This window comes from Mchenga conophoros, linkage group LG7, assembly GCF_057382185.1.
Source record: "Mchenga conophoros isolate Kocher_MC1m ecotype Shallow Benthic linkage group LG7, M_conophoros_male_GT1.1, whole genome shotgun sequence".
Classification (NCBI taxonomy): domain Eukaryota; kingdom Metazoa; phylum Chordata; class Actinopteri; order Cichliformes; family Cichlidae; genus Mchenga; species Mchenga conophoros.
Genome location: NC_140532.1, coordinates 22,428,025 through 22,453,992, shown reverse-complemented (window position 1 = coordinate 22,453,992; position 25,968 = coordinate 22,428,025). Strand labels below are relative to the sequence as shown.

The following is a 25,968-nucleotide window of genomic DNA, read 5'->3' as shown; positions in this document are numbered from 1 at the left end:
ACTGCTTTCCCTTTATCCGTCGTGGTTGTCTTGAACGCGCACTGGTAGAAGGCGTGGTCAGGAAGTGACATGTCCGCGTCCTTATACGGAGGACCCTCGCCTTTCTCCGGTGACTTGTAGGTTAAATTAGTTTATCTTTTTCGTCTCAAAGTTTCGTCAGTTTTTGCTGGGACAGCGCCCTGCGGAGCTCAGCATGGGTACCGTCCATGCCAGGGTAAGCAAAACTCCGCTAAACGTGCGAGCTGGGACTTTGACCTCCGTGTCTGTGTTTAAGTGAGTTATCTGACAGAGCGGCTGCTGGAGTGAGAGGCCCTCTGCACTGTAATTCAACAAGATACAAACAAGGCTCAGGCATTCAGCTCACTGTACAGAGACTGGATTCATTCAGGCCACAAGTTGTAGTTTTTTATTAACCACGGTAAAATGCTAAGAAGCTATTCCAACTGTGTGTTTTAGACTCATAGCATGCTAGTGGTGTCTTTCCTTTTGCTGCAGTTTGAAAGGCTTTGGTGTGCTTAATGAACTTAAGTGAGGGTTGTTTTTTTCCCCCCCACTGCTGTACTTATTATGTTTATGTATTTATCTAGTACAGGGCTGCGGGTATGGGTTTATTAATAAATGGGTCATATGTGAATAGGATAACGAGTGTCTCACATGTTTTATCGATGATACCATATCTTTAAAACTGAGCCAGATAGATGCAGTTTACTGACTTGCTTTAATAAGTAATAACAACAACAAAACTGTAAAAAAAATTTTTGCAGTTTTGGTTGTAAAATTTAAAAAAAAAGAAAAGTAAATTATTGTAATTCCCGTTATGAAACCTTAACCTTTTAGAAGTATTTCCACAGACCTGACCTCAATGTCCCCAACAGTATATAGAGCCCCAAGCCTGAATCACCCTGTAAAAATAAAATAGATTCTATGCACATATTCACATATATGCACAATTAATTTCACAGTCATTTTTGTTTGTTCAGTAAAACACTCTGTGAAGTAATTATATATCCAATTATCCAATATATCCATTTTACTATGTCCTGCAGAGCCTAGACCCTCTGCCCATGCATGGGCCAGAGTTAGGAGTTCAAGCTGACGACATTGATGCTCCGGAGATGGACCAAGAGCCGAAACAAGAAGTTCTTGAAAATAAAGATGTAAGGTTTATTCTGTGCCAGATTGTAAATGGGACGTACTCTGATTACCACTGTCACATTGCAATACCCATCTTTACACTATAATTACACTCTGCTTGATAACTCTTAAAAAAGGTGTTTTCTTGACAATATCATTGTTTTAATATTATTTAGTATTATTTATATATATATTACAATTAGCCAATTTATCTAAATAATAACATTTATGTAAATACAAATATATAAATAAATGTATATTTTTTTCTCTTTGGGATCTTTACCATTTTTTTGTGCGTCTGTCTTCTCTGTTTTTCAGGTTGTGGTTCAACAAGTGCATATAGACGGGCTTGGAAGAACCAAAGAGGACCTGCTGACTTATGAAATCTCAGATGTTTTCCAGGCAAAGAACTTGATTGATGTAGGTACATATTAATATGTGTGAAATGATTGTTTCCTGTTCAGCTTATGGTTGTGAGTAGTTGTAACACATGGTTCAAACTGTTGTGCAGGTTATGCGAAAGTCCCATGAAGCGCGACAGAAGCTTCTGCGTCTCGGGATCTTCAGAAAAGTTGAAGTTGTTATCGACACCTCACGAGGTACTGGCAGTCACTGTGTGGTCTTCAAAAATGACTTTGTTATGATTACATATCAGACATATTACAATGAAGTCTTTATCTCAAACGTATAAGAAGAAATGGAAGAAAGCCAACCTATTCTCGTGATGAAAAATGTTGACCATGTCCTGCTCAAAAAGACATAGGAGGAAGCAAATGCTTGTTCATTCATATCTCTATTTAACTCATCATATTTCTTTTTGTTATAGAGTGTAATATATACATGCACACAAGCTTTAAATGTTAATAGTTATGACACTAAACTTTGACCATTGCAATCAAAATTTAGAGTTTAAGTATTTAACACCCTGTCTCATCTAAATACTTCTTTGTAAGTGTTTTTAATATATTCTTTTAACTGATTAACACACAGATTTTGTGCATCTGTTCAAATTCTTCTCCATACTATTCCAGATTTACTCCATAGACAGCTATTCACATGCTCTTCCTTGTTGTCCACACATAAATCTAAAAGTTATGACTGTCCAATTGCAGGCTTATTCATGTGAGATATAGTGGCAAGAAAAAGTAACTGAACCTTTTTGAAATGTTGTATTTATGAATACAGTTGTCTTAAAATATGGCCAGCCAATTTTCTGGGTCACAGTAATGTATAAACACAAGTTAGTTTTGACTAATAGCAGACAATTGATCTTATTGTTCATGCTGAATACATTATTCAAACTCACTTTTAGGTCATGGGCTATATACATGCCAATTTGCTCTCAAGTGGGCTGGAGAAATAAAACCAATGCATAATAACTACATAATTACAATGTTTTTCCTTCAGTTTTCACCTTTCTGTAAATGCAAAACAAGTTTATTCTTAGGACAGATAATCTCATCATATTTAAAGCAAAGTTAAAGACAGCTTAGTCCCCAAAATCTGTGCAATAGAGCTCTGTTTTTGTATGTTCATTTTCTGCTGTTACTAGATATACACATAAATTTACAAATCATATTGGAAAAGGCACAACTAACTTGTATAGAACTAGAAATACTTTTAATTCTACATACATTTTCATGCTTGTGTAGTAACAAACATGAAAACAGTGTTTTACCACCCTGCAACTTTCACAGTTTACATCCAGTGGCCCAAAGTTGACCTTGTCACTTGTCTGGATTCAGAATATGAATACCAAGACTACTGACATTTAAAGTGGAAACTAGAGTTGGCAAACCTTTAGTCCATGAAGTGAAACAACATTGATCTCAGGTTCAGGTCTCTAGATTCAGCTTAAGGTTTAAATGAGTTATAGGAGCTGGTTAATGTGCCAATACATGTCTCTACAATATGCAGGTTACCATGTTGACACACAACAGAAAAATTGTTGCACTTCTGCAGTTTGCTCACACACACACTCCACATCAGTTTATACAAGTTTATAAACAAACCCGGGTAACTGGAAAGAACTCTACTACTTCCTTACTGGTACTGCATTGATGTAATTGCTTCTGAGTAAATGTATAGCAGTTAGATATTTTGATTTGTTTTCTCTTCAGGAGAGGATGCTCTTCCTAATGGCCTTGATGTGACCTTTGAGGTCACAGAGCTGAGACGTATGACAGGCAGCTACAACACAATGGTTGGAAACAATGAAGGCAGTATGGTTAGTGCCAAAAAGAGCTTATGTCATCTTCCACTCTCTGAAAGTAATGCAGTGTTGTATATTTTTCTCTGTGTGTGTTAATGCAGCTGTTTAGTTCAGTGTATTTTGAATATTATAAATATTAGGAAAATGCTGATCAGTTTGTTGATTCTCCTTCATTTCAGGTACTAGGCCTAAAATTACCCAATGTATTGGGTCGGGCAGAAAAACTGACATTCCAGTTCTCCTATGGTACCAAAGAGACATCATACGGTCTGTCTTTCTTCAAACCCCAACCAGGAAACTTTGAACGCAAGTAAGACATGAAAATGATGTGCACATAGGCATTACCTGTATTGAGTCACCCAATATCAATGTAGAAACAAGTTAAACAGTAGAATTTACATTTTTTTCAGTCTAGAAAATTAAATATTTTAAAATGTATTAAATCATAATGTTATACGTGTTTCTCTACTTGCTGTAAGTACCCTCACTATGCTGTTGTTGACATTGTGGATTAAGTAGGTAAATGTTTGAGCACTCTTTGCCGTAACTTTCAGTGGGTGTATTTTGTAATTGCAAAGCATTATTGTACTGATGTTTTCCACTTTTCATATCATTTTCAGTATCACTTTGAATGTCTACAAAGTCACAGGTCAGTTTCCATGGAGTTCACTGCGGGAGACGGATCGAGGCATATCTGCAGAACTGAGCGTAAATACCTGCCTATTTCTGTTTTGTACAACTAAACCTATTTAAACTGGAACATTCTTGAACATGGTTTTGATGAATTAACACATTTGAGTAATATTTCAAATTAGATGAGTTTAAGAAAAACTACCAGAAAGTATAAGAATGTTTTAAGAGCCATAAAGTTCATTTCTGAGTTGCAGTATTGCTCCAAAGACATAGTTTGGACTTTTCTTGCATAATCTAAAATAAATATATATATATATATCTTGGATAATATGTTGTCTCTAGCATTTCATAGGCCTTTATTTAATCATTATTCTTTTTTACTTGTAAGGAAACTGCTATATTATAAATATAGACATATATAAAAACTGGTGCTGTCAAAATTAACGCGTTAACGTAGATTAAGCCGCCATCACGATTAACACGATAAACATTTTTTAATGCTATTAACGCATCTGGAGTATGGAGGGCAGAATGACTCAAAATTCCTGAAATGTTTCTGTCCACACATTTCTAGCAGTTTGTCCAAGTAGTTACATTCGCACACGCGCAAATGGGCAGTAAATCTGGTAGTGACGGGCAGCTGAACCAATCACATTGTGCAAGAAGGAATTTTCTTTTTACTGAAGCACTTGCAGCTTAAAATATCACATTGACGCGAAGCATACTCTAGTCAGGGATGCTGCTAGGACTTTGGCTAACACGTCATCCAGCTTGCGACAAACCACTCACGGAGCATCGGGGGCTCAGAAAGTCTACCTCGGACATATTGACTAAAACAATTGCCAAGTAAATTACAACAAACTGCAGACCTTTTAATGTCGTTGAGAACACGCGCTTTGGTTCCTCATTTCAAGGACTTGAAGTGCCTCCTCAAGCGTTACACAGAGAGAGAGTGGATAAATGTTTTTTTTAACATGAATGTTCAAGATGTTCAGTAAACATGTTAAGTGCATATATTTTACCTTTTTTTCCGAGTCTGTTTGCTCATGCAAAATGAATTGCAATTAATATAGATTAGAAATGAATGATATATATATTAAATACAGGGAGTGCAGAATTATTAGGCAAATGAGTATTTTGTCCACATCATCCTCTTCATGCATGTTGTCTTACTCCAAGCTGTATAGGCTCGAAAGCCTACTACCAATTAAGCATATTAGGTGATGTGCATCTCTGTAATGAGAAGGGGTGTGGTCTAATGACATCAACACCCTATATCAGGTGTGCATAATTATTAGGCAACTTCCTTTTCTTTGGCAAAATGGGTCAAAAGAAGGACTTGACAGGCTCAGAAAAGTCAAAAATAGTGAGATATCTTGCAGAGGGATGCAGCAGTCTCAAAATTGCAAAGCTTCTGAAGCGTGATCATCGAACAATCAAGCGTTTCATTCAAAATAGTCAACAGGGTCGCAAGAAGCGTGTGGAAAAACCAAGGCGCAAAATAACTGCCCATGAACTGAGAAAAGTCAAGCGTGCAGCTGCCAAGATGCCACTTGCCACCAGTTTGGACATATTTCAGAGCTGCAACATCACTGGAGTGCCCAAAAGCACAAGGTGTGCAATACTCAGAGACATGGCCAAGGTAAGAAAGGCTGAAAGACGACCACCACTGAACAAGACACACAAGCTGAAACGTCAAGACTGGGCCAAGAAATATCTCAAGACTGGTTTTTCTAAGGTTTTATGGACTGATGAAATGAGAGTGAGTCTTGATGGGCCAGATGGATGGGCCCGTGGCTGGATTGGTAAAGGGCAGAGAGCTCCAGTCCGACTCAGACGCCAGCAAGGTGGAGGTGGAGTACTGGTTTGGGCTGGTATCATCAAAGATGAGCTTGTGGGGCCTTTTCGGGTTGAGGATGGAGTCAAGCTCAACTCCCAGTCCTACTGCCAGTTTCTGGAAGACACCTTCTTCAAGCAGTGGTACAGGAAGAAGTCTGCATCCTTCAAGAAAAACATGATTTTCATGCAGGACAATGCTCCATCACACGCGTCCAAGTACTCCACAGCGTGGCTGGCAAGAAAGGGTATAAAAGAAGAAAAACTAATGACATGGCCACCTTGTTCACCTGGGCCCTATTTCAGGAAGCCGGTTTAGAAAACTCAGAGTGAAAAACGATACTCAGGGTTGAGTAACCCCGAACTGTCCAACTCGGAATATTCGGTTTCAGAAAGGCTGATAACAATTAGTTCAATCAACGCGGAGTTGCTTTAACCCCAAATTAAGCGCGCGCACGAGGATACATAAAGCCCTGATTAGTGGAGCACAGATTAAGCGAGTCACCATGGAGACGGAGGGAAAGAAGGCGCGGTCAATGTATTTTACAGCGCTTGAGGCCGAAATTCTGATGGCAGTATATGCCGATAACATGCAAATTTTGCAGAAAAAAAGTAACACAGCCACAGCTGCAAAAGAAAGGGAGCATGCATGGCAAAACATAGCCGACAGAGTCAATGCGTGAGTGTTAATTTAAACATTGATCTAGGGATTTCCACCCATTTAACACGTTATTTTATTATATTTTATTTCATTTTTTATTTCATACATTTTATTTTGTGACGTGATGTGAGCGCAGGTGCAACCCAACAGGCCCCAAACGTTCCTGGCAGCAAGTAAATATAAAAATATAGTCCAAACAGGTAAGGTGTAATTGTATTATGAGCCATAGTGCTTGGTCTGTTTGTCCGATGTAAATCAATTGCAGTTAGAGGCTACATTAATTTCCCCTCTGTAAGCACTTATTGAAATTATCTGAGCATTACAAGTACATATTTGCTTACTCTGTATGCTCAAATGTGACCCGTTATGGCCACTAGAAAAAAAGCGGAGGCCCGAAAAACAGGTGGGGGTCCTCCTCCATCACCACCACTCACAGAGCCTGGCCACTTGGCTTCCACATTTGTGATAATGTTGGCAGCATCACATATGATCTTCACAGTGCAGAGAACACAAATTAGCATCCATTACTAATAATGAAATAATTTGTTAGTTTGAAATGCTACAGGGAACTATGTACCTGTACATTAATGCTGTGGAAAGACTTCCTGTTCACATAGTCTCCTTCATTTACTGAAGGAGCAATGATTGGAATGTGAGTGCCATCTATACAGCCAATCACGCCTGGGAACCGTGAAAATAAATGTAAAATTTAAGTAGTAGTTCAAGTATCACCACATCATGTATTAAGTTTTGTTCATCCTGCTACCTGCAATTTTGTGGCATCCCTCTTTGATAAATCTTGTGGGTCTATGACCGGGGAACACCACAAACGAGTACAGGAGACGTTTCAGTGCAACTGTAACATTCCTGACTGCCCGACAGACGGTAGCCTTGGAAACGTGCTCAGCGTCACCAATATTATACAGAAAGCTCCCGTTTGCAAAAAACCAAAGTGCGATACAAATAATATGTACAGAACTGAGAGAATGTCCGCGATGTGTCACATGAGCAATATTAGGCCTGAGGATGTTATTCAAATAAATTGTAGATTGTGCTGAAAAACGGTAACGTTCACACAGGAAATCATCAGGAAATGATAAAATGTCCAAACGCGCTCTAATCACTCTCTCCCGGCGGAGAGCTCTGCGGAGAATTTGGGCTTCAACATCTACTGGCTCTTCAAGGAAGGAGCACGCCATGTCTGACACTTCCTACAGTCAGGTTTCTGACAAAGAGGCGGAGAACGTCAGGGTTAGTTGAAGTAAACCTGCTAGGGGGCAGGTTAGCTTCACGGAGTGTGTCGTCATAGTAACTCACTCAGAATTAATCTAAACTCGCTTTGTGAAACCGAAAACCCAGAGTTTTCGTTAACTCAGGGTATACTTACTCAGAGTTTGCACTAAACCGGCTTCCTGAAACAGGGCCCTGATCTGAACCCCATTGAGAACCTGTGGTCCATCATCAAATGTGAGATTTACAAGGAGGGAAAACAGTACACCTCTCTGAACAGTGTCTGGGAGGCTGTGGTTGCTGTTGCACGCAATGTTGATGGTGAACAGATCAAAACACTGACAGAATCCATGGATGGCAGGCTTTTGAGTGTCCTTGCAAAGAAAGGTGGCTATATTGGTCGCTGGTTTGTTTTTGTTTTGTTTTTGAATGTCAGAGATGTATATTTGTGAATGTGGAGATGTTATACTGGTGTCACTGGTAAAAATAAATAATTGAAATGGGTATATATTTGTTTTTTGTTAAGTTGCCTAATAATTATGCACAGTAATAGTCACCTGCACACACAGATATCCCCCTAAAATAGCTAAAACTAAAAACTAACTAAAAACTACTTCCAAAAACATTCAGCTTTGATATTAATGAGTTTTTTGGGTTCACTGAGAACATTATTCCTCAAAAATACAACAATAATTCTGCACTCCCTGTGTGTGTGTGTGTGTGTGTGTGTGTGTGTGTGTGTGTGTGTGTGTGTGTGTGTGTATACATATATAGTTGTTTTTTTTTAAATTGTATTTCACAGGACTGAACCTGTGCTAAAAGAAAACTATTAAAATTCTCTTTGAGTGTAAGCATACATTCTTTGTGTTTATTCCCCATTGACTTCATTATATTGCATAAATGTCTGTTACAAGCTTAAATATAAAGTTGAAAAAGTGTAATTACAGCTATCAATCAAGTAATTGCGATTAATCACGATTAATTACAGAAAATTGTGAGATTAATTAGTTAATTTTTTTAATCTATTGACAGCACTAATAAAAAAATGAATGTAGCTTCTGGAAACTCTGGAAAGTCAAGCTAAATCTGAAGAGCCATAAACCTGATCACCAGTAGCAGGCGTCTCCTCTGCTTGCCAAAAGAAGTTTGATTAGATTGTGTAGAAGTGGAAAAAGGGCCATTTAGCTCACTCGGTAAACAATTTCCTGATAAATTCAAAGGCTCAGTCACATGTTTGAAGTCTTTATTTTAAACAACAAGACTTTCATTTTGTAAATTACAGCCCCTACTTACTGCTTTAGGGTGTGTCTCAGTCATCGCGTGATTGACAGTCGTTACCGTTTCAGACGTCATTGTTCTTTTGTTTCTCAATCAGATCCACCCATCGTTCATTTCATCCAGTTTCTAAACAATCAGGAATCAACACTAAAAATGCTTTCACAATGGGTTTTCATTAATCAATCGCTGATATCAAATTGTCCATCTTTTATGTATAGACTGTGGTTATACAGAATTGAATTCTATACAAACAACAGTTATTAAATGACATCTGATTATCAATACCCATAGTTTCCTGTGTGGAAGACCAGCCAAACTCTGAAGTGGGAAGGAGTATGGAGAGAGCTTGGCTGTCTGGCCCGCACTGCCTCTTTTCCTATACGGGAGGAGAGCGGCCATTCTCTGAAGTCCTCACTCTCGGTATTTCTCTGTTTGTTTTTTGTTTTTAAATTAAAATTTATTTGTTTTACAGTGAGGTTACAGTGAAGTTAAATGCTTATTTTGAAAAGTGGAAAAAGCCTGAATTTTCTCAAAGGCTCCATGGAAATAAACCTGCAAATATGATGTTTTGAATTGCAGCATGGTATGGTGATTGACACCAGAAACTCCTCCATCCTTCCCAGGAAGGGTGGTCTGTTGAAGATCCATCAGGTTTGTTGTTCACCACTAAATTAGATCTATTTTAAATGCTATGTAGAAAGTTAGTGACTATTATCATACACAAGCTTGACATTTTGTTTGGTGGTTGTGTAGGAACTTGCTGGTTACACTGGGGGAGATGCCAGTTTCTTAAAGGAAGACTTTGAGATCCAGCTCAACAAAACACTCTTCTGGGACTCAGTGAGATTTTTCATTTTACATTTCAGTCAGTTGCCACAAAATCTTCCCTAAAATTAGCCTGTTAAAAAGGCTGTTGTGCTGATTAGATAGCTTTACTAGCCAATTCATTGACTATATATGATTAATGATTATTGATGTCCAATAATAAAGTAATGGAAAAAATGGCCTGTTAACGGCTGGCCTCTTTTTGCTGATTCAGCTTGACTAAACACTGAATTTTTCCCTCAGGTCCTTTCTGCCTCATTGTGGGGTGGTTTGCTTCTACCCATTGGTGATAAGCCGACAAGTATAGCAGACAGGTAAAAACTCACAGCACACTGGCATTACTAACCAGAGGTTTGATGGTCCTAGAGCTTTGTAAATTAGGCTGTTGAAAGTGATGTTGCTGTCCAACATCTATAATGGTTAGCATTTAAATCTTTAAAAGACCACTTTTTATAATGGGAAACTTGGGTGGTGTCTGTAGTTACAAATAGGATCTTTTTCTACTAATTCAAAGCAGATTTATCTGCCTCCCTTAATGACTGTCTGACTCTGGTGTGGCTCAAAAATTTAAACTGTCTAGTCTTATCCCTAAAACCATCCATCAATCGTTTTCTTCCACTTATCCAGTTCAGGGTTGTGGGTGGGCTGGAGTCTGTTCCAATTGCTTTAGCAAAAGACATATAAAGTTCAGTTTAATTTAAATTTGTTGTGTGTTTTGTACTTTGTTGATATTCTAGGTTCTATCTTGGTGGCCCCACCAGTATCAGGGGTTTCAGTATGTACAGTATGGGCCCACAGAGTGAAGGTGAGGCATTATCTCAGATAAGCTGCTTGGTAACCAGAATGAAGTTTGATGATTAATTGAAAGGTTATGTGCTGGCTTTACTGGTATGGCAGGTGACTACCTGGGGGGAGAAGCCTACTGGGCTGGAGGCCTCCACCTCTACACCCCTCTACCCTTCAGACCAGGCATGGGAGGCTTTGGTGACCTCTTCCGAACCCACTTCTTCCTCAATGCCGGGAACCTTTGTAACCTCAACTATGGTGAGCTTTTAAAACAGATGAGCACTATGTGTAATTCTTCTGACAACGTAGTGTTTTATTCTATTGTATATAATATCTTATTCTTATTATCCTATCCTATTCCATTGTTTTTCTTAATTTTTGCTACTGTAACTTTGCACTGTCCACTTTCTGCAACAAATTTCCCACGTGTGGGACTAATAAAGGTTTATCTTATCTTATCTCTCTCTTATGCTTATTTTTTACCAAGACCGGATTAGGATTTTATGTTGTTAGGACAAGTATTGCTCAGATTATGAATACATGCATTTGCCTATATGGTTGGGTTCATATGTACATTTTTGTTCAGGTGAGGGGCCACAAGCGCATTTGAAGAAACTGGCTGAATGTATACGTTGGTCATATGGACTGGGCATTGTGCTGCGCTTGGGGAACATTGCCAGGCTTGAGCTGAATTACTGCATTCCCATGGGAGTCCAAAGTGGAGACAGGTAATGCTAATTTTATCAGCTAGTCTAAGCTAAGCTGATTGGGACTTATTTACGGTTTCTTTAAAGAAATATTAGGCCAATAGAATCACTGTAAATAGATGATGAATGATGAATTTTAGTCTGAAAAGAACAACACATTCTAACTGACCGCAATCAAATTAAGTATAGTGGTGGTTTCTTTAACGTCACTAATTAATTTACTGTACATTACAGATCTGTTTAAATGTGACACTAAAGAACTTATTACTCTAAGTTTGACAAGTGTGAAACTGTGTCTGAACATTGCTATGGGAAAATTAAGAAATGGATTACTTAAAAAAAATCTGTATTACATTGCAGTTGTAATGATGTGCAACAGAAATAAGCTAATAATTGTCTTTCAATTACATTTCAATGATTCTTTATTGTCTTTGCAGGATATGTGACGGGGTCCAGTTTGGAGCGGGAATCAGATTCTTATAAAACTGCATTTCTTTCCTGCCAGATAATTGCTTGTACATAATTGTTGCAACCAGTTTAGTTCAATAAAACTATTTGCACTGACTTTCTGTTGTGATCTGTGTTTTCTTATCATTACATTAGTGAGAAATGAAACAACTGGTCAACAGACCTGACCTTGAGTATGCCACAAAACTAGCTACGGATGGACAAAGAAAGCTCTATGAATCTAGGTCTTTATTTCCAAAGACTAAATTAAGACCTGTAACTTTGCCTTGTGGGCATATACAAATACATGCTACAAACCGATGGGCATTCAGCCTTAAACCACTGCCTCCTTCCTTTTGTGCAACTAGAATTTTTGTGTGGCTGATTAGAAATATATTTTTTTAAAAGAAACATAAACGTGTTTACACTGCCTATACAAGCAGTGTAAAACAAAAAAAATATGTATATATAAGGGGCATTATACCAATAAAAATAGTATTACTTTACCCGTACTTATTAGTTAATGTATTATCTGTTTACGCTTAGTTTAGGGCCACAGACCACACAACTTCTTGACATGAGTAGTTTAACTGCGCATCGATTTGGCGCACACTCGTGTCACGTGCCTGCTGACGCTATGCGATTGGCCAAACCCGCGCATGCGCTGCACTCGGTATTCCGTAGCTTTTTTTAGCCAGCACGCCAGAGAGTAGCGCGAAGAAGACAGGCAGTAGGGGTATTCATTCAGGGGCTTCTTGAAATTTCATCTTTCCGTCCCGTTTCCTGACAAGGTAGCTCTCCACATTACGGCGTTGTTTGTTTCGCAGTCGTCCGGCGCGGAGCAAAAGCAACCTGCGACGGGTTTTACTTTGTGGATTTTTCAGAGGTCTTATCTGTGAGTAGCAGTCGCTTGAAATCACGCTGATGGCGGTCACAATTGAGGATCTCTATCGTAGCTACGGGATCCTTGCTGATGCCAAGGACAACCTCAGTCAGGTAAATAAACATCACCTTGTACGTTTTAAACTGAACATTTTCATGTTGCCTTGCAGCAGTGTATTCTTTTACTTTCAACGTTGATAACTTTTCTGGTTTACATAACATTTGTTTGTGTGTGCTAAGCTAACTGCAGCTAGTTATAGTAATGACCGGGCTAATGTTAATAGCTTCGCCGTGGCGATCCATAAGCCAAACCAAGTTGACTACTACATTCATTATTTTCAAGATGAAGTTTTAAACTTGTCCACTCGCAAAACACTTTTTCACTTAGGCCACAAATAGGAAGCGGCGATAGTTTTATTCAAATTTCACCGCGATCTATCTCATTTAGGATGTTATCCTATACGTGGACATTTTGGTCATATACAGAAACCATGATAAAGCTCAGGTTTTAGAAATTAAAAAGCTAAATGAAAGCGTTATTAAACATTTTGACATCTTAAAAAATATGTTGGATATATCTGGGGTGCATATGTTTATTGTGACTGAGCTAGATTTTTTTACAAAGTGATTTCATTTTAATAACTATTCATATAATAAGCTGAAAAGATTAAGTGAGGTAAACTTAAAAAAATAAGCAAACCCATTTTGCAAATAAACTGAAAACTACAGAACTGTAATCACTTTTTGTGATTTTTTTTTTTTCCTTTCCCAGACCCATCATTAGATTGACTTTTGAAAATCAGTTAACCGATTTTTGTTGGTAGAACAACAAAGAAAGTGACTAGTATGCTGTGCTCCTTCAACATGTATGCCATTTTTATTTCTTTATTTCTTACCTTTTAGTTTTTCTCGAATCCCCATGTCCCCAGAGTTTAACTCGATCTATACTTAACCTTGGGGTATATTTATTGTCCCAAGTAACGACTGCCATGTCCCATCATTCTGCAGCACAAAGATGCCTACCAGGTAATAGTGGATGGTGTGAAGGGTGGCCCCAAGGAGAAGCGTCTGGCAGCACAGTTTATTCCCAAGTTCTTCAGCAGCTTTCCTGAACTTGCAGATGCAGCTATTAATGCCCAACTAGATCTCTGTGAAGATGAGGATGTTTCGGTGAGTATTAACTAACATATGTAGCCATGAATCTAAATACCTCCAACAGTAGCTACAAATTTTGATTTGCCTGTTTCCAGATTGATATTGGGGATCTTTCAGGGACTGAATGTGTTCCCGATATTCATTTTTATTTTATTTATTTATTTTTCTGTGTACTTTTCATTGACCAGATCCGACGTCAGGCCATCAAAGAGCTCCCGCGCTTTGCAACTGGTGACAACATCCCCAGAGTTGCAGATATTCTCACTCAGCTTCTTCAGACAGGTAACAATTTTTCAGATTTCACAAAGCTACTCAGACCCCACCAGTATTGTTTATCTCTGCTAATGTTTATTGACGTTTTTGTGCTTTCAGATGATACGGCTGAGTTTAACCAAGTGAATGCAGCACTTATTTCTATCTTCAAAATGGATGCCAGGGGTGAGTTTCTCTTTCCCCTGGGGGAAAACTGAAATGCAGCTAGGCCTGTTTTAATTATTAAAATGGACGTTGTTCACCTTGCCAGCTTTTTTTCTGCTTATAACCCTGGGTTATTGGAGTGCAAACATTTACCTGAGAATATATTTACTTATTTACTTGTGCGTAATATCATGCTGTAACACATGTATTAAATGTTTATTCAGAAAGGACACTCCATATATATCACAACATTTTTTTTTTTTTTTTTTTTTTCTTGGTCATTCAGGAACCCTTGGGGGACTCTTCTCTCAGATCCTGCAGGGAGAGGATATAGTGCGAGAAAGGGCCATCAAGTTTCTGTCAACTAAACTGAAGACCCTGCCAGAGGATGTCATGACAAAGGAGGTGGAGGAGTACGTCTTTGCAGAAACAAAGAAGGTTTGTAGATAGTGTAGAACTGATTAACGAGTGATCGTTGCTCTGTGTCTGAATGTAACAAGGGTAATTTACATGAGAAGACACGTGGCTGTCTAGACTAGGGGTGTGTATAGAGTGCTGATTGTTTTGGGTGTGCCTGATGATCTTGTCTTTGTTTTGTTAATTACTGACATCGACTAACCTGTGACGATGTGAATCCCTCAACCCTTGCTTAATCCATTTAAGTGCAGTTGTTTTGGGTATGACCTTAAAAAGCAGAGGTGAGTTTCTCTCACTTGCCTATTGGCTACTTTCATCGAAACTGAGCTACCCTTAGTGGTCCTTCGTAGAGAAGGGCGAGTAAACACGTAAACAAGCAGCTCTGTATGTAAATCAAAGGACCAATTTTGAGTGTGCTGTATCTTCCAAAAAACACTTTAATAACGACGGCCCGCTAACATGCTCTACCAAAAATAGTGCTTTGTCGTGTATCTGATGGACGAAAGCTAAACCAGTTCCACACCACTGAAGTTGCAGCATTTTTACAAACCAATTCTGGTTCATCCGTTTCATTCAACAATCCGCTTTCGCCCTTCTCATTCTCCATCGCCGCCATGTGCGTATGAAAACAAAGGCACTGCGCATGCGCGTTTTACCCATATTCTATCGCAATATTTAATTTTCTTATCGTTGCCCAACATTATACCGGTATTAACGTGAACGGTATGATATGGCCCAGTCCTTCATTGGCATGTATAGCTGTCCAGTAGGTATTGGACCATGCATTTAGCATTGCAAAAAATCTTTGTTGACCAAATTTAGGTTGGCTGTAGGAAAAAAAAAATTGACAAGTTGCAACAAGTCACAAATGAACATTTTTGCATAACAAGACAAGAACACATTCTGAGCAGTTGTTTCTCTTCTCTGCAGGTGATGGAGGATGTGACAGGAGAGGAGTTTGTGCTGTTGATGCGTGTAGTGTCGGGTCTACGGGTACTGCAGACTGTAAATGGGAGGCAGCAGCTGGTGGAGCTGGTGGTGGAGCAAGCTTTCCTGGAGCAGGCCCTCAACCCAGCTGACCCTGACACTGTGGACCGCCTGCTGCAGTGCACACGCCAGGCCCTACCACTGTTCTCTGTAAGTACAACTTATGCACTTTAAAGCAGAGGTGTTAAAATCAATGGTCTATTCAGTTAAAATGTACTTTTACTTTGAGTTATGTTACTTTATATAATTAGTCATGTTTTTTTTTGGGTTTTTTTGTCTTTTGTAGAAAAATGTCCATTCCACACGTTTTGTAACCTACTTCTGTGAACACGTCCTGCCAAACCTCAGCGCCCTGACAAGTCCTGTGGCTGAGTTGGACATTCAGTTGGAAGTGAGTACCTTTAACTGTAAATGAGTGATCCTGAAGTGAGTTTAAAATGTAATACTGGTTAGTGTATCACGCTCACTCTTATGTAGTTGTATGTGGATGTTGTGAAATTAGTTTAATATTAATACAGTTGTGTATTATCAGTATTTATATCTTGTAAGAGGAAATCAACCTGCTGGGTGTCCCTCTCTCAGTGATCTCTAAAGATGACAGAGCACCTATCAAGCGCAAATTGATATCACTATGTTGAGTACAACAAACTTCCTCAACCACATTCAGATCACACCCTCTCAGACTTTTCTGGTGGAAAACCTGTAATTCTACCCCCAAATTTCTGCTGGTCAGTAGCGGTGCACACAAAGTATAGTTTTCTAGGTTGTATTTATTCAGCTCAGCCCAGCAATGACTGGCATGACAAATATGGTGACTGGTGTGAGGTCAAGATTCATAACTTTTGACATTTGGTGAGTAGTTGTAGTAGTAAACAAAGGCAGCATGACAGCCACCTGTTAGGGGTGTTAGCCAAATGCATGTTGCTAATGGGTCATTAGTCTGCACCATGTAACAATGCTTCTCATTAGCGATGCATATTACACTGAGATCTGCTAAGCTCTCTCTATCTCTGTCTCTGTGTAGGTGCTAAAGCTGTTGGCTGAGATGAGTCCGTTCTGTGGAGATATGGAAAAGCTGGAGGCCAACCTCAACATGCTGTTTACCAAGCTGCTGGTAAGAAAGACTTGTCCTGTTTTACTTGGACTGAATAAGGAATACATGGAAATGCATCAGAATCATCCAAGTCCACCAGTAGTTTCTCTCAGATTCTGAAACGTTCTTATTTTTTTTTTAATTTTTGTTTTATGTTAACATTTATGCAGGCTGGTCAGTCAGTTTTTGCTCTTTCCTTTTCCATGATTACATTGTTCCATATCCTCCTGATAATCAGCCTATTCAGTTATGTCCTCTGGACATTTGCTTTTGGTCTGTATCTTTTGACTCATTTGAGCTACCCTGCTTAGTCCTGATGTACTAAATAGAGGACATCTTGGGCTTTCCATTGATATCGCATGTGTTTGGGTGGCCTCTTTAAGCTCCAAAGAGGAAGGAAATCACCAAAAAGTGGGAAAATTCTTTTCTTTTTTTCTTTTTTTCCCCCCTTGGTTCTCAGAAGGATATGGTCTGTTTTAGTGACAATACGATCCCCAAAATGTAGTCGTCAGTACCAATATAAATAGAATTAAACCATTCTCAATACCTAGTTTAATATAAAAAAAAAAAAAGGAATGCTCTTCCCATGTACTTAAATAACAATAAAATAAACTCCTTTTATTAAAAAGTTGTCTGAAAACACTGACATGCTGGCACATCATTTGTTTGAAATGTTGTTTTAACAGATGTTTCCAGTGTCTGAATGGGGAACAGTCTAATATTGTATTCATTTATTTCAAATCACCATGAAAGTTTGAGCTTCCTCAGACAAATGCTGCGTTAATCCAAATAATATTTTCATTATTTTTCATACGTTTTTTTTTTTTGTTTATTTAGGAGTTTATGCCGCTGCCTCCAGAAGAAGTGGAGAATGGTGAGAATTCGGCAAGCGAGGAACCCAAACTACAGTTCAGCTATGTAGAGTGTCTCCTGTACAGCTTCCACCAGCTGGGCAAGAAGCTGCCAGACTTCCTTCTTGACAAAGTGGACGCTGAGCGCCTTAAAGACTTCAAGATCAGGTGAGGAATCAACTCAGTTTGTTGATAAAATCAAATGGTTTACACGAAGTGTGAATTTTAGCAAGTCTGTTGTGTTTGACGTAGATCATCAGCACACTTTTGACTAAATTAATAGAGTCACTATAAATTTAAATGTACTTTCTGTTTTACAGGTTACAGTATTTTGCCAGAGGCCTGCAAGTTTACATCAGACAGCTGCGAGTAGCACTGCAAGGAAAGACGGGAGATGCTCTAAAGACTGAAGAGGTAACATCTGTCAGCTGACATGTAATTGTTTAATATACTAGGAACTAGTTAACTAAGCAATCAATGACAGATCAGAAAAGGGTAATTTTGTTCTTTCAACAGCCCTGCTGTAAAGTATCATTGACTAAGTTGTGTTTATGTAATCAGAACAAGATCAAAGTGGTGGCCCTCAAGATCACAAACAACATCAACGTCCTCATCAAGGTAAGGCGTGAGCCTGTCTAATTTAATAAACCACACTAGGTTGCTTATATTTTGTGGTCAGTTAATAAACCAGATGAATAAAATGTAATTTGCTGATTGCTGTGTTCTGTCTTCTAATTGGTTGGGTTTGTTTTCTTCTTTTTTTTCGTTTCTCCATTGCAGGATCTCTTCCACAACCCTCCATCATACAAGAGCACAGTCACTCTGTCCTGGAAACCTGTACAGAAGGCAGAGGCTGTAGCGTAAGTCAGCTCCTCCTTCTTATTAATGTTACTTCTAGTCAGAGATGTTAGAAATACTTGTAATGTAGCAGTGAGGCTTGATGTGTGGAATCTGAATTGGAGCTTCATATACCTTTCTTCTTGTTTTTAGGCTTAAGCGTCCATCAACTGAGGAGATGGGATCAGGAGGCAGCACAAAAAAACAGATCTCTCCTCAGTCCCGGAGGGACGCACGACAGATCTACAATCCTCCCAGTGGCAAGTACAGCGCCTCCATTGGAAACTTTAACTATGGTGAGTGTTTGGTGGCACTTTGGGGTTTTTACACTGTTGTGTCACATGTTGACATTATTTATTTTATGTCAAGACAGCTATAGTAGAGGAAACAAATAGAATTTCCTTTCTGTATCTGGAATCTGCAGTATAACTTTGGATAACTGCCCAGACTTTGGGTTAATCTTGGAACCCTTAACTTGAGTGGAATTCACATGTGGGTCATTTTGTGGACATCTTTGGCTAGTGAAGAATTACTAGTATGCAACTTACCCAGACACTCCTCCAAAACAAAACTGTGTGTAGCCCCATGATATTGATTGTACACTACCACTTGGAGAAAGTATACAGTTAAAAGATATACTGCATTTGAAGTTCATGTAGCCAAAGACTGCTCAATGACAGTGCTTAGTACTGCTCTGACTACAGTCTAATGTAAGTCAGAACATTTCCACCACCAAATATCCTGCCCTTTGTCTACAAATACCTACACTACTGTACAAATAAGTTCATAGTACATTGACAATAAATATCAGTTTGCGTATCAATGTTGGGCAACAGGATCTCATTTAGGTAAAAGGATGGCTTACTGGAGAAAAACTGCACATTTTAAATGTGTTTGTGACACACAACTCCCCATCAGATCATTGCCACACTCATGTTAAGACATTTTTACAACGTGATTGAAGTCCAATATGACACTAACCTGCTTGTTTTTGACATTTTTCACTCTAGAGCAGCGTGGTGGCTTCAGAGGAGGCCGCGGAAGAGGTTTCGGAGGCAGAGGCAACAGGAGCCGAGGCCGGATCTACTGAGGCGGACACACAAACGCAGAGTACATATTGCTCATAGAACTGCATCACATCAGGATTTTTTTCCCACACCACCACGGACTATTTTTCATCTACTTAACTTTTTTTTTTATTATTATTTTTTTAACTTGTACGGAGGATTTTTATTTGCTATGTTTTGGGAGGGGAGGGGAATTCTGCCTTCAGAACATCAGAAAACAGACTTTTCTACTTGCCACTTCAGCATTTACTTCCTGTATTCTTCTCATGTGTGGTCATAAAAAAAAATGTAAATGTGTTTTTGCCCCTCGAGTTTTAAACATTATTCTGTGTATTTTTGTGGAACAAAAGACTGCCAAGTTGTAACCGATAAATATTTTTGTCAGATTGTAGTAGAAAAAGATGATGATCCTCTTGTTTTGCAACATGTTAATGAATGCTTTTTGTTTCTGTTTTATTTAATCTTGGTTTTCTTTTTTTTATTTGAGTTTAATTTCAATTGGCTGATTGTGCTACTTTGTATGAATCAATGAAGTAGTTTCATTGGATTTTTATGATAAACTTGTATGGAAGTATGAACTATAAGGTTTTGTTGTATTTGTTGTCAGATTGCAAATTTGGTATCACATCAGGATAACACAAAACACCTCCACCCTAAATCTTCAGATTTTTATCAGAGCACTACTTGAATCAAACTTTGAAACCTTTTCCAAGCTTGTTGAATTCTCCTCCTTCCATTCTTTCTGCCCCACCACCTTTTCACTCACAAACCTGTTCATCTCATTTGGCATTTCTACCCTCCTGCCTTTCCTTTTCCCTTTTTCTGTTTGCTCTCGTAAATCTGTACCAAACCAGAGTGAAGACGGGATAAATTTAGCCCACGATTTCTGGCATCTACAAATAGAATACACATGAGTGCCTTCTCCCCTGTCTATATGACTGCATCAGTCTTCCCCTCCCCAATCGGGTAAGTGTGTGTGTGTGTGTGTGTCTCAGAGCTTTGAAGAAGAAAAGGGTAGAATTTGGCTCTCAGTAATAGAAAGGAATATAAATAGTTGCTGCCTTGTTTAAATACAGACTTTATTTAAACACCCAGGTGGTGGAGGATGTGCTTCTTTTAGGCACATTGAGACATGCATACAGGCATCGTAATAAGAAGGGGCAACTTGTGCATTTTTAGCTTTATATTTTTAGTCTCAGGATCAACTACAAACTTTGGTTTACAGTTCAACATAATAACTTATAAGCCTTTACTGGTGCTTGATATAGCCCCAGTTCATCTGCGTGTTTGTCCTTGAAGCCCAGAGTTGTGATTTGGCTTTGGCCTAAATACTTCACCTTATAATGTGGAACTGTGGTCACCATTGATATGACTGCCTTTCCTGCACAACCCGTGCTTGTGATAAGATTAAGGAATATTATTCCTTGAATATAATTGAAACTGGTGTTTTAGTACATGTTATTTTTTAACACACATTTAACCGTCTCCCTCTAGTCAGTTGTTTGGATTCACAGTTTAGTGACTGAATTTTTGAGGATAAAGGGTTTTGTACGTTGTTTTACTTGTAATTGAAGCAACACACGAGGCAAGCTGTACTGGATTACCTCAGTCCATCTCTAAAGCAAACCTAACTTGGTGCATGGCTGTCGTGATTTCTAATCTTAAATAGATTTTACCATGTATTTATGTGTTTAATCTTGCTTCTTGAAGTTTAATAGTAACTTTAAAGCAAGTCCTAAAATGTGTTCGGGAAAAAAACCGTTCAAAACTTGTTCTAATAAAGATTCAAGACACAAACACATGCACACGGAGTAAGCTCTCAGTGGGCGCTACAGGTCCTCATGTGAAAACACGTGTGCTGTGTGTGTAGGTGGATGTTTTGAAGCAGTGGGGGCGCTCAAACTCTCCATTTTTCTGAATCGTCTGTGGCAGCTTTTTACAGTGAGAAAATCAAATCGTCCGAACGGTTAAAAACAAGAAAATATAAGCCTACAGGTTAAGAGAGGAGCGCAACACAACATTCAGCTTGTCTCACTGCTTGAAATGCGATCCAAGTATAAGGTGGAGGAACATTTAAATTACACTGAAAGAATGATCCGGCATTCAAAAGTGATCATTATATAAATGTGGCATCTTTTAATATGTTCTTTCTGGTTGCTTTACTGCAGCACAGCTGCTGCAGGAACAAATAAGCGTTGTATTTTCTTACTGAGTTGTATATAGCATTTGTATTCTATTGTATATATTATTCTATTTTATTCTATTGTATATAGTATTTTATTTTATTGCATTCCAGTGTTTTCTAATTTCTGCTACATAACTTTGCACATAACTTTGCACTTTTGCTGTAACGAAACAAATTTCCCACCTGTGGGACTAATAAAGGTCATCTTATCTTATTTTAAATACAAACCAGACCTGTCCACAGGTTGTCTCTTGTCTTTGCAGAGTTTCCCCCCTAGAGGGCGACCCAGGCCAGGGTTTTCCTCCCAAACGTTGCCAGATCTATTTTTATTCCACCGAACGAGTCACTTAAACCTTCCACGGTGTCTTTTTTGTCTCTCTTTGTATTGCTGCTCGTGTTCAGGCGCATGGAGGAACACTGAGATCCGGGCAAAGAAAGTAATAATATTCCTAAATCACTCACCACCACCCTGCTACCCCCATAAGCTTCGCCCCCTTTGTCATGACTGAAGGTGAATTATTTACCACCCGGTCTGTTTGTGTCGGTCACTGCTTGCCATGTAGAGTGCTGGTGTACTCTAGAAAACTGCTAATGGTCCACGAATAACCGACATAAATGTCTGTGATATAATGGCTAGCACAATTTCGTGGTAATGTACGTTTTCTCCCTTTCTTTATTTCATTATTTTTCATTTCTTGAAAAAATATATTTACACTAAATATAGTCTGATCGTTTCTGTTTGCTCTTACTGTACCGTTTTTGTCTTTATGTAGCGTTTATGGTCTAAGTTTATGTTTATGGTAAGCCGTTGGGGCAGAGTTTGGTTGGGGACAGTAGGGGGCGCTATGAGACCAAGAAAAACCCTCCCTTCATTGATCGTGACCAGGTATTTCCCAAACCAGCCTGCCAGCCGCCAGCCAGCAAATGCCTGGCACATGCGTTTTGTGTGGCACGCACGCACACACACGCACGCACACAGACACCAATGACGGAGCTGAAAATAATCAAATGGTGGAGGAGGAGTGGGCGGCAGCAGCGGGAGAAGAAGCGAAGACGACCCTCAGAGAGAAAGAGAGAGGGAAGGAGCGACTGTACGAACCCATGTGAGAGTAGAAGTAAAGGTAAATCAACAGTCTTGAAGCTCTCGGTGGAACTCGATGGGTTTCCTCACTTCATTAACAACCTTTGAGAGGGGGTGTTGTTGGTGGGGTGATCAAGTAAGGCCTTCATACCTCAACGGAGCTGAGACCAAATCTACACCTGTCATAAATGGGTGTGTGTTGGTAAACATACTGCAGTTAAGCTTATTCCGTGTATTTTATTGTTTACTGCTATGAGCATATATGACTTTGTGTATTGTGTACATTTAATTGTTGCAGTTCTGACAAATGTACTAGGTTGTGTCGTGGCACCTTGTATCATGACTTTTAACAAGCTCCTTGTTTGTCCTCCAAGCTCCACTCATGTACACTATACGATGCAGAATTGTGATTGACTGCAGTGGAATTTTGTTTGTGATTATTTTTTCAGGAATGCATGCATGAAAAAAGAGAATTTAAAGTTTGAGTATAAACTGCAGCAGCTGCCTCTGAAGTTAAGGAACAGACATGAGGGAGAGCAGTAGACAGGAAGACTGCTTCTTGGAAGTAAAGCAGTTTATCAGGTTTTTTCCTCTATCTATTCTAATATTCAAGTGTCCTCTCTATACCCAACAGCATGAAAAGCCTCACATGAACTCTAAATTTAATTTATAGGGGTGCTGTTTAAATACAGAAGTTAGAATGGGAATAAGAGTGAAGGGGATTTTTGCGGGGGTAAGAACATTAAGACATTAAGAATGACCAACCAAAGGTATCTATGAGAAATCCCCTGAAGTAATAAACTTAAGTGCTCCCCACTTTTGGCATCAAGCATCATTAGGTTAACTCTTTAATGTAAAGAAATATCCACCACAGATGACCGTTCCTGGATATTCACCCTTCCCTGCCCTCATGAATGTCTGTGTTCCTAACGAGAGCTGTCCAAGGTGCTGAAGCTCTCTGGGCGTAGATGGAGCCTGAAGAAGTTGTCTTCGATGCTGAAAACACAATGTGTAAGATTTACCTCAAACTGCACCTAAAAGAAGCTTTGCTTGCAGCAACTTTTTTTATTTATTCAATTATTTTTGCTCTGTGACAGCAGATTTTGACTAAATTGTCGTGGAACGGCTCGAATTTAGAGGACAAAATTATGTGTCTTTTCAAAGTGTAGAAGGTGTGAGTTTAACAACAGTGTGCTCATCCAGAATAAAAGTGTAGTTTGATTCTTTCAGCTGTCACCTGCAGACTACACTTTCATTGCTGTTGCCTTTTTTTCAATCACACATATTTTTCTTCTTAAATCTTAAATCTTTTATCTCATCGCCCTTTATTATTGGAATCGTGACAGCCCTAACTGCAGCGTCCCTGAATTAATAAGGTGTCAGTGGCAGAAAGCACGCCGGAATGTGCGTGCAAAAATAAATCACTTGTGAGAAGGGAACTTTTTCTTCCCTTTAGAAAAAAAGCCCGCACCGTCCGCCCCCTCATGTACAATGCTGGGAATAGTAACAGCACTGTGAGGCTGGGCTAAATATAGCAGCCAGTGAGTGTTAACATGTCAACTTCAGCAGGAGTGCAGAGAAGCGGCTGCTGCACGTGTGACCGCTGTGGATGTACACAGTTTCGCTATAAATACTAACTCGCCGTTCTCTCCGCTGCCGTGTTTTAGACGCACGCCAAGCCCGGGGAGGGTTTACATGTGTGTGTACGCGAAGGCACGCTTTAATCCAGTAGGTCGCAAAAGACAAACGCAAATGGCCAAACAGGCAAGGATGGCTTGGCTTTTTTGGGCAATCAAGAGAACCTTTAGACCCTATAAGCACTACAACCAAGAAGCACGCATGAAACATTTGTAGACAAGGGAATGGCTTATACGCCTCACAACAGAGCCAAAGTCGTGCTTTAGGATGTAAAAGAGGGGCATATATCGATTTCTATGTTTCTCGCTTTTGGGCCCTTGGACCCCCCCCCCCCCCCCCAAAAAAAAAAAAAAAAGAAAAAAAATATCAGGCCGTAAAGCGACAAGATGACGTGCATCATCTGCAGGTAGGAATTTGCTTACAATATCCTGTTAATGAAAGATGTGTTTGAAAATATGCTTTCTGAATCTGTGTGTGTAGGGGTGGTGGGGGCATGAGGGGTTTATCACGAGCTCCTTTCAGAAAAAAAAGGTAGTAAAAAAAAAAGACCCCCCCCCCCCCAAAAAAAAAAAAACAAAAAAAACAAAAACAAAAAAAACTTATGAGTTCTTCTCAATCGAAGAGACTTGTGCAGCAAACCGTGTATTTATTTGTGATGGAAGGAGATTTAAACCCCCCCCCAAACCCACCACCACCCAACTACGTTACGTAATCTAGCATGTGAATGTCAAGAGACAGAGCGGCTCGAGTAGAGACAGAGACAGAGAAAAAGGAAGAGAGAGAGAGTATTGGTCTATGCGTACAGCTTCCAACCCATACCCAGGGAACACTATGTGCTCTGTAGTCCCGTGAGACTTAATATGTAAGACACCCCTCGACCCCTGACCCCATCCCCTCACACCCGCACGGTCATGCGTGTGCACATGGACACGACCTGGAGATTCCAACGGCACGGAAAGTATACCAACCAGAAATGACAGCAGCTGAACAGGTTTCTTCAGCGTTAAACTCATTTGTCTGTCCATTCACAGACTCCGCGGGAAGAAAAGAATTCTGTGAATGAGTGAGCGGGAATGGGATGAATGAATGAAATGAGTGAATGAAGAGCAGCGACAAAGAAGAAGAATAAGAACTAGAGGGCGCGCTTAGCTTCTGTCCCTTTTAATGGCTTCTCTCTCTCTCTCTCTCTCTCTCTCTCTCTCTCTCTCTCTCTCTCTCTCGCCCCCCTCTCCTTTTCCTCCTGCAGAGGGAAGTGCGCCTGCACGGACCATAACCAAGCATGGAAAACAAACACATACAGTACACACACGACTGATGCTAAGGATGCCTAGCGTTATGTGTGTGTGTTTGTGGTGGTGGTGTGTGTGTGTGACAGAGAGAGTGAGAGTGTGGGAGGGGGGTGTTCTATAAATAGCACTATAACTCTGCTTCCATTGACATCATTTAGGCAGGAGAGATGGAAAAATAAATAGGTGGCAGGGAAGGGAGGGGAACAGAGGGTGCTTAATCTGGGCTTGAAATTCAAACAAAACCTGGCCAGCCATCCCTGTGTACACACTCTCAACAAAAAATGGTTCTACACAGTAAACATGGAAATGCATCTTCTGGT

General features: G+C 39.5%; 2 protein-coding genes across 3 annotated transcripts; both read left to right on the top strand.

Annotated features, from left to right (window-relative positions):
- The first annotated feature begins 61 nt into the window (after window positions 1–61).
- On the top strand, window positions 62–11,867 carry samm50 (SAMM50 sorting and assembly machinery component). 2 transcript variants are annotated; one of them, XM_085282920.1, is made up of 15 exons: window positions 62–214; window positions 1,047–1,157; window positions 1,453–1,554; window positions 1,646–1,733; window positions 3,255–3,361; window positions 3,526–3,656; window positions 3,967–4,054; window positions 9,276–9,404; window positions 9,564–9,635; window positions 9,738–9,824; window positions 10,053–10,123; window positions 10,547–10,616; window positions 10,700–10,853; window positions 11,182–11,323; window positions 11,740–11,867. In XM_085282920.1, exons 1-15 carry the CDS (start codon window positions 194–196, stop codon window positions 11,783–11,785), a joined length of 1,419 nt encoding a protein of 472 aa, XP_085139046.1. In that variant the 5' UTR covers window positions 62–193; the 3' UTR covers window positions 11,786–11,867. The 2 variants fall into 2 exon arrangements, with proteins under 2 accessions (XP_085139046.1, XP_085139047.1); XM_085282921.1 differs by having other exon boundaries at window positions 63–214; window positions 10,547–10,614; window positions 10,707–10,853.
- Window positions 11,868–12,275: 408 nt separating this feature from the next.
- Window positions 12,276–20,033, top strand: api5 (apoptosis inhibitor 5). The gene is made up of 14 exons (XM_085282919.1): window positions 12,276–12,745; window positions 13,640–13,801; window positions 13,975–14,068; window positions 14,159–14,224; window positions 14,490–14,641; window positions 15,551–15,757; window positions 15,894–15,998; window positions 16,632–16,721; window positions 17,538–17,719; window positions 17,872–17,965; window positions 18,113–18,169; window positions 18,332–18,411; window positions 18,542–18,684; window positions 19,399–20,033. The coding sequence occupies exons 1-14, from the start codon at window positions 12,674–12,676 to the stop codon at window positions 19,476–19,478; spliced, it is 1,584 nt and encodes a 527-aa protein (XP_085139045.1). The 5' UTR covers window positions 12,276–12,673; the 3' UTR covers window positions 19,479–20,033.
- The last annotated feature ends 5,935 nt before the right edge of the window (window positions 20,034–25,968 follow it).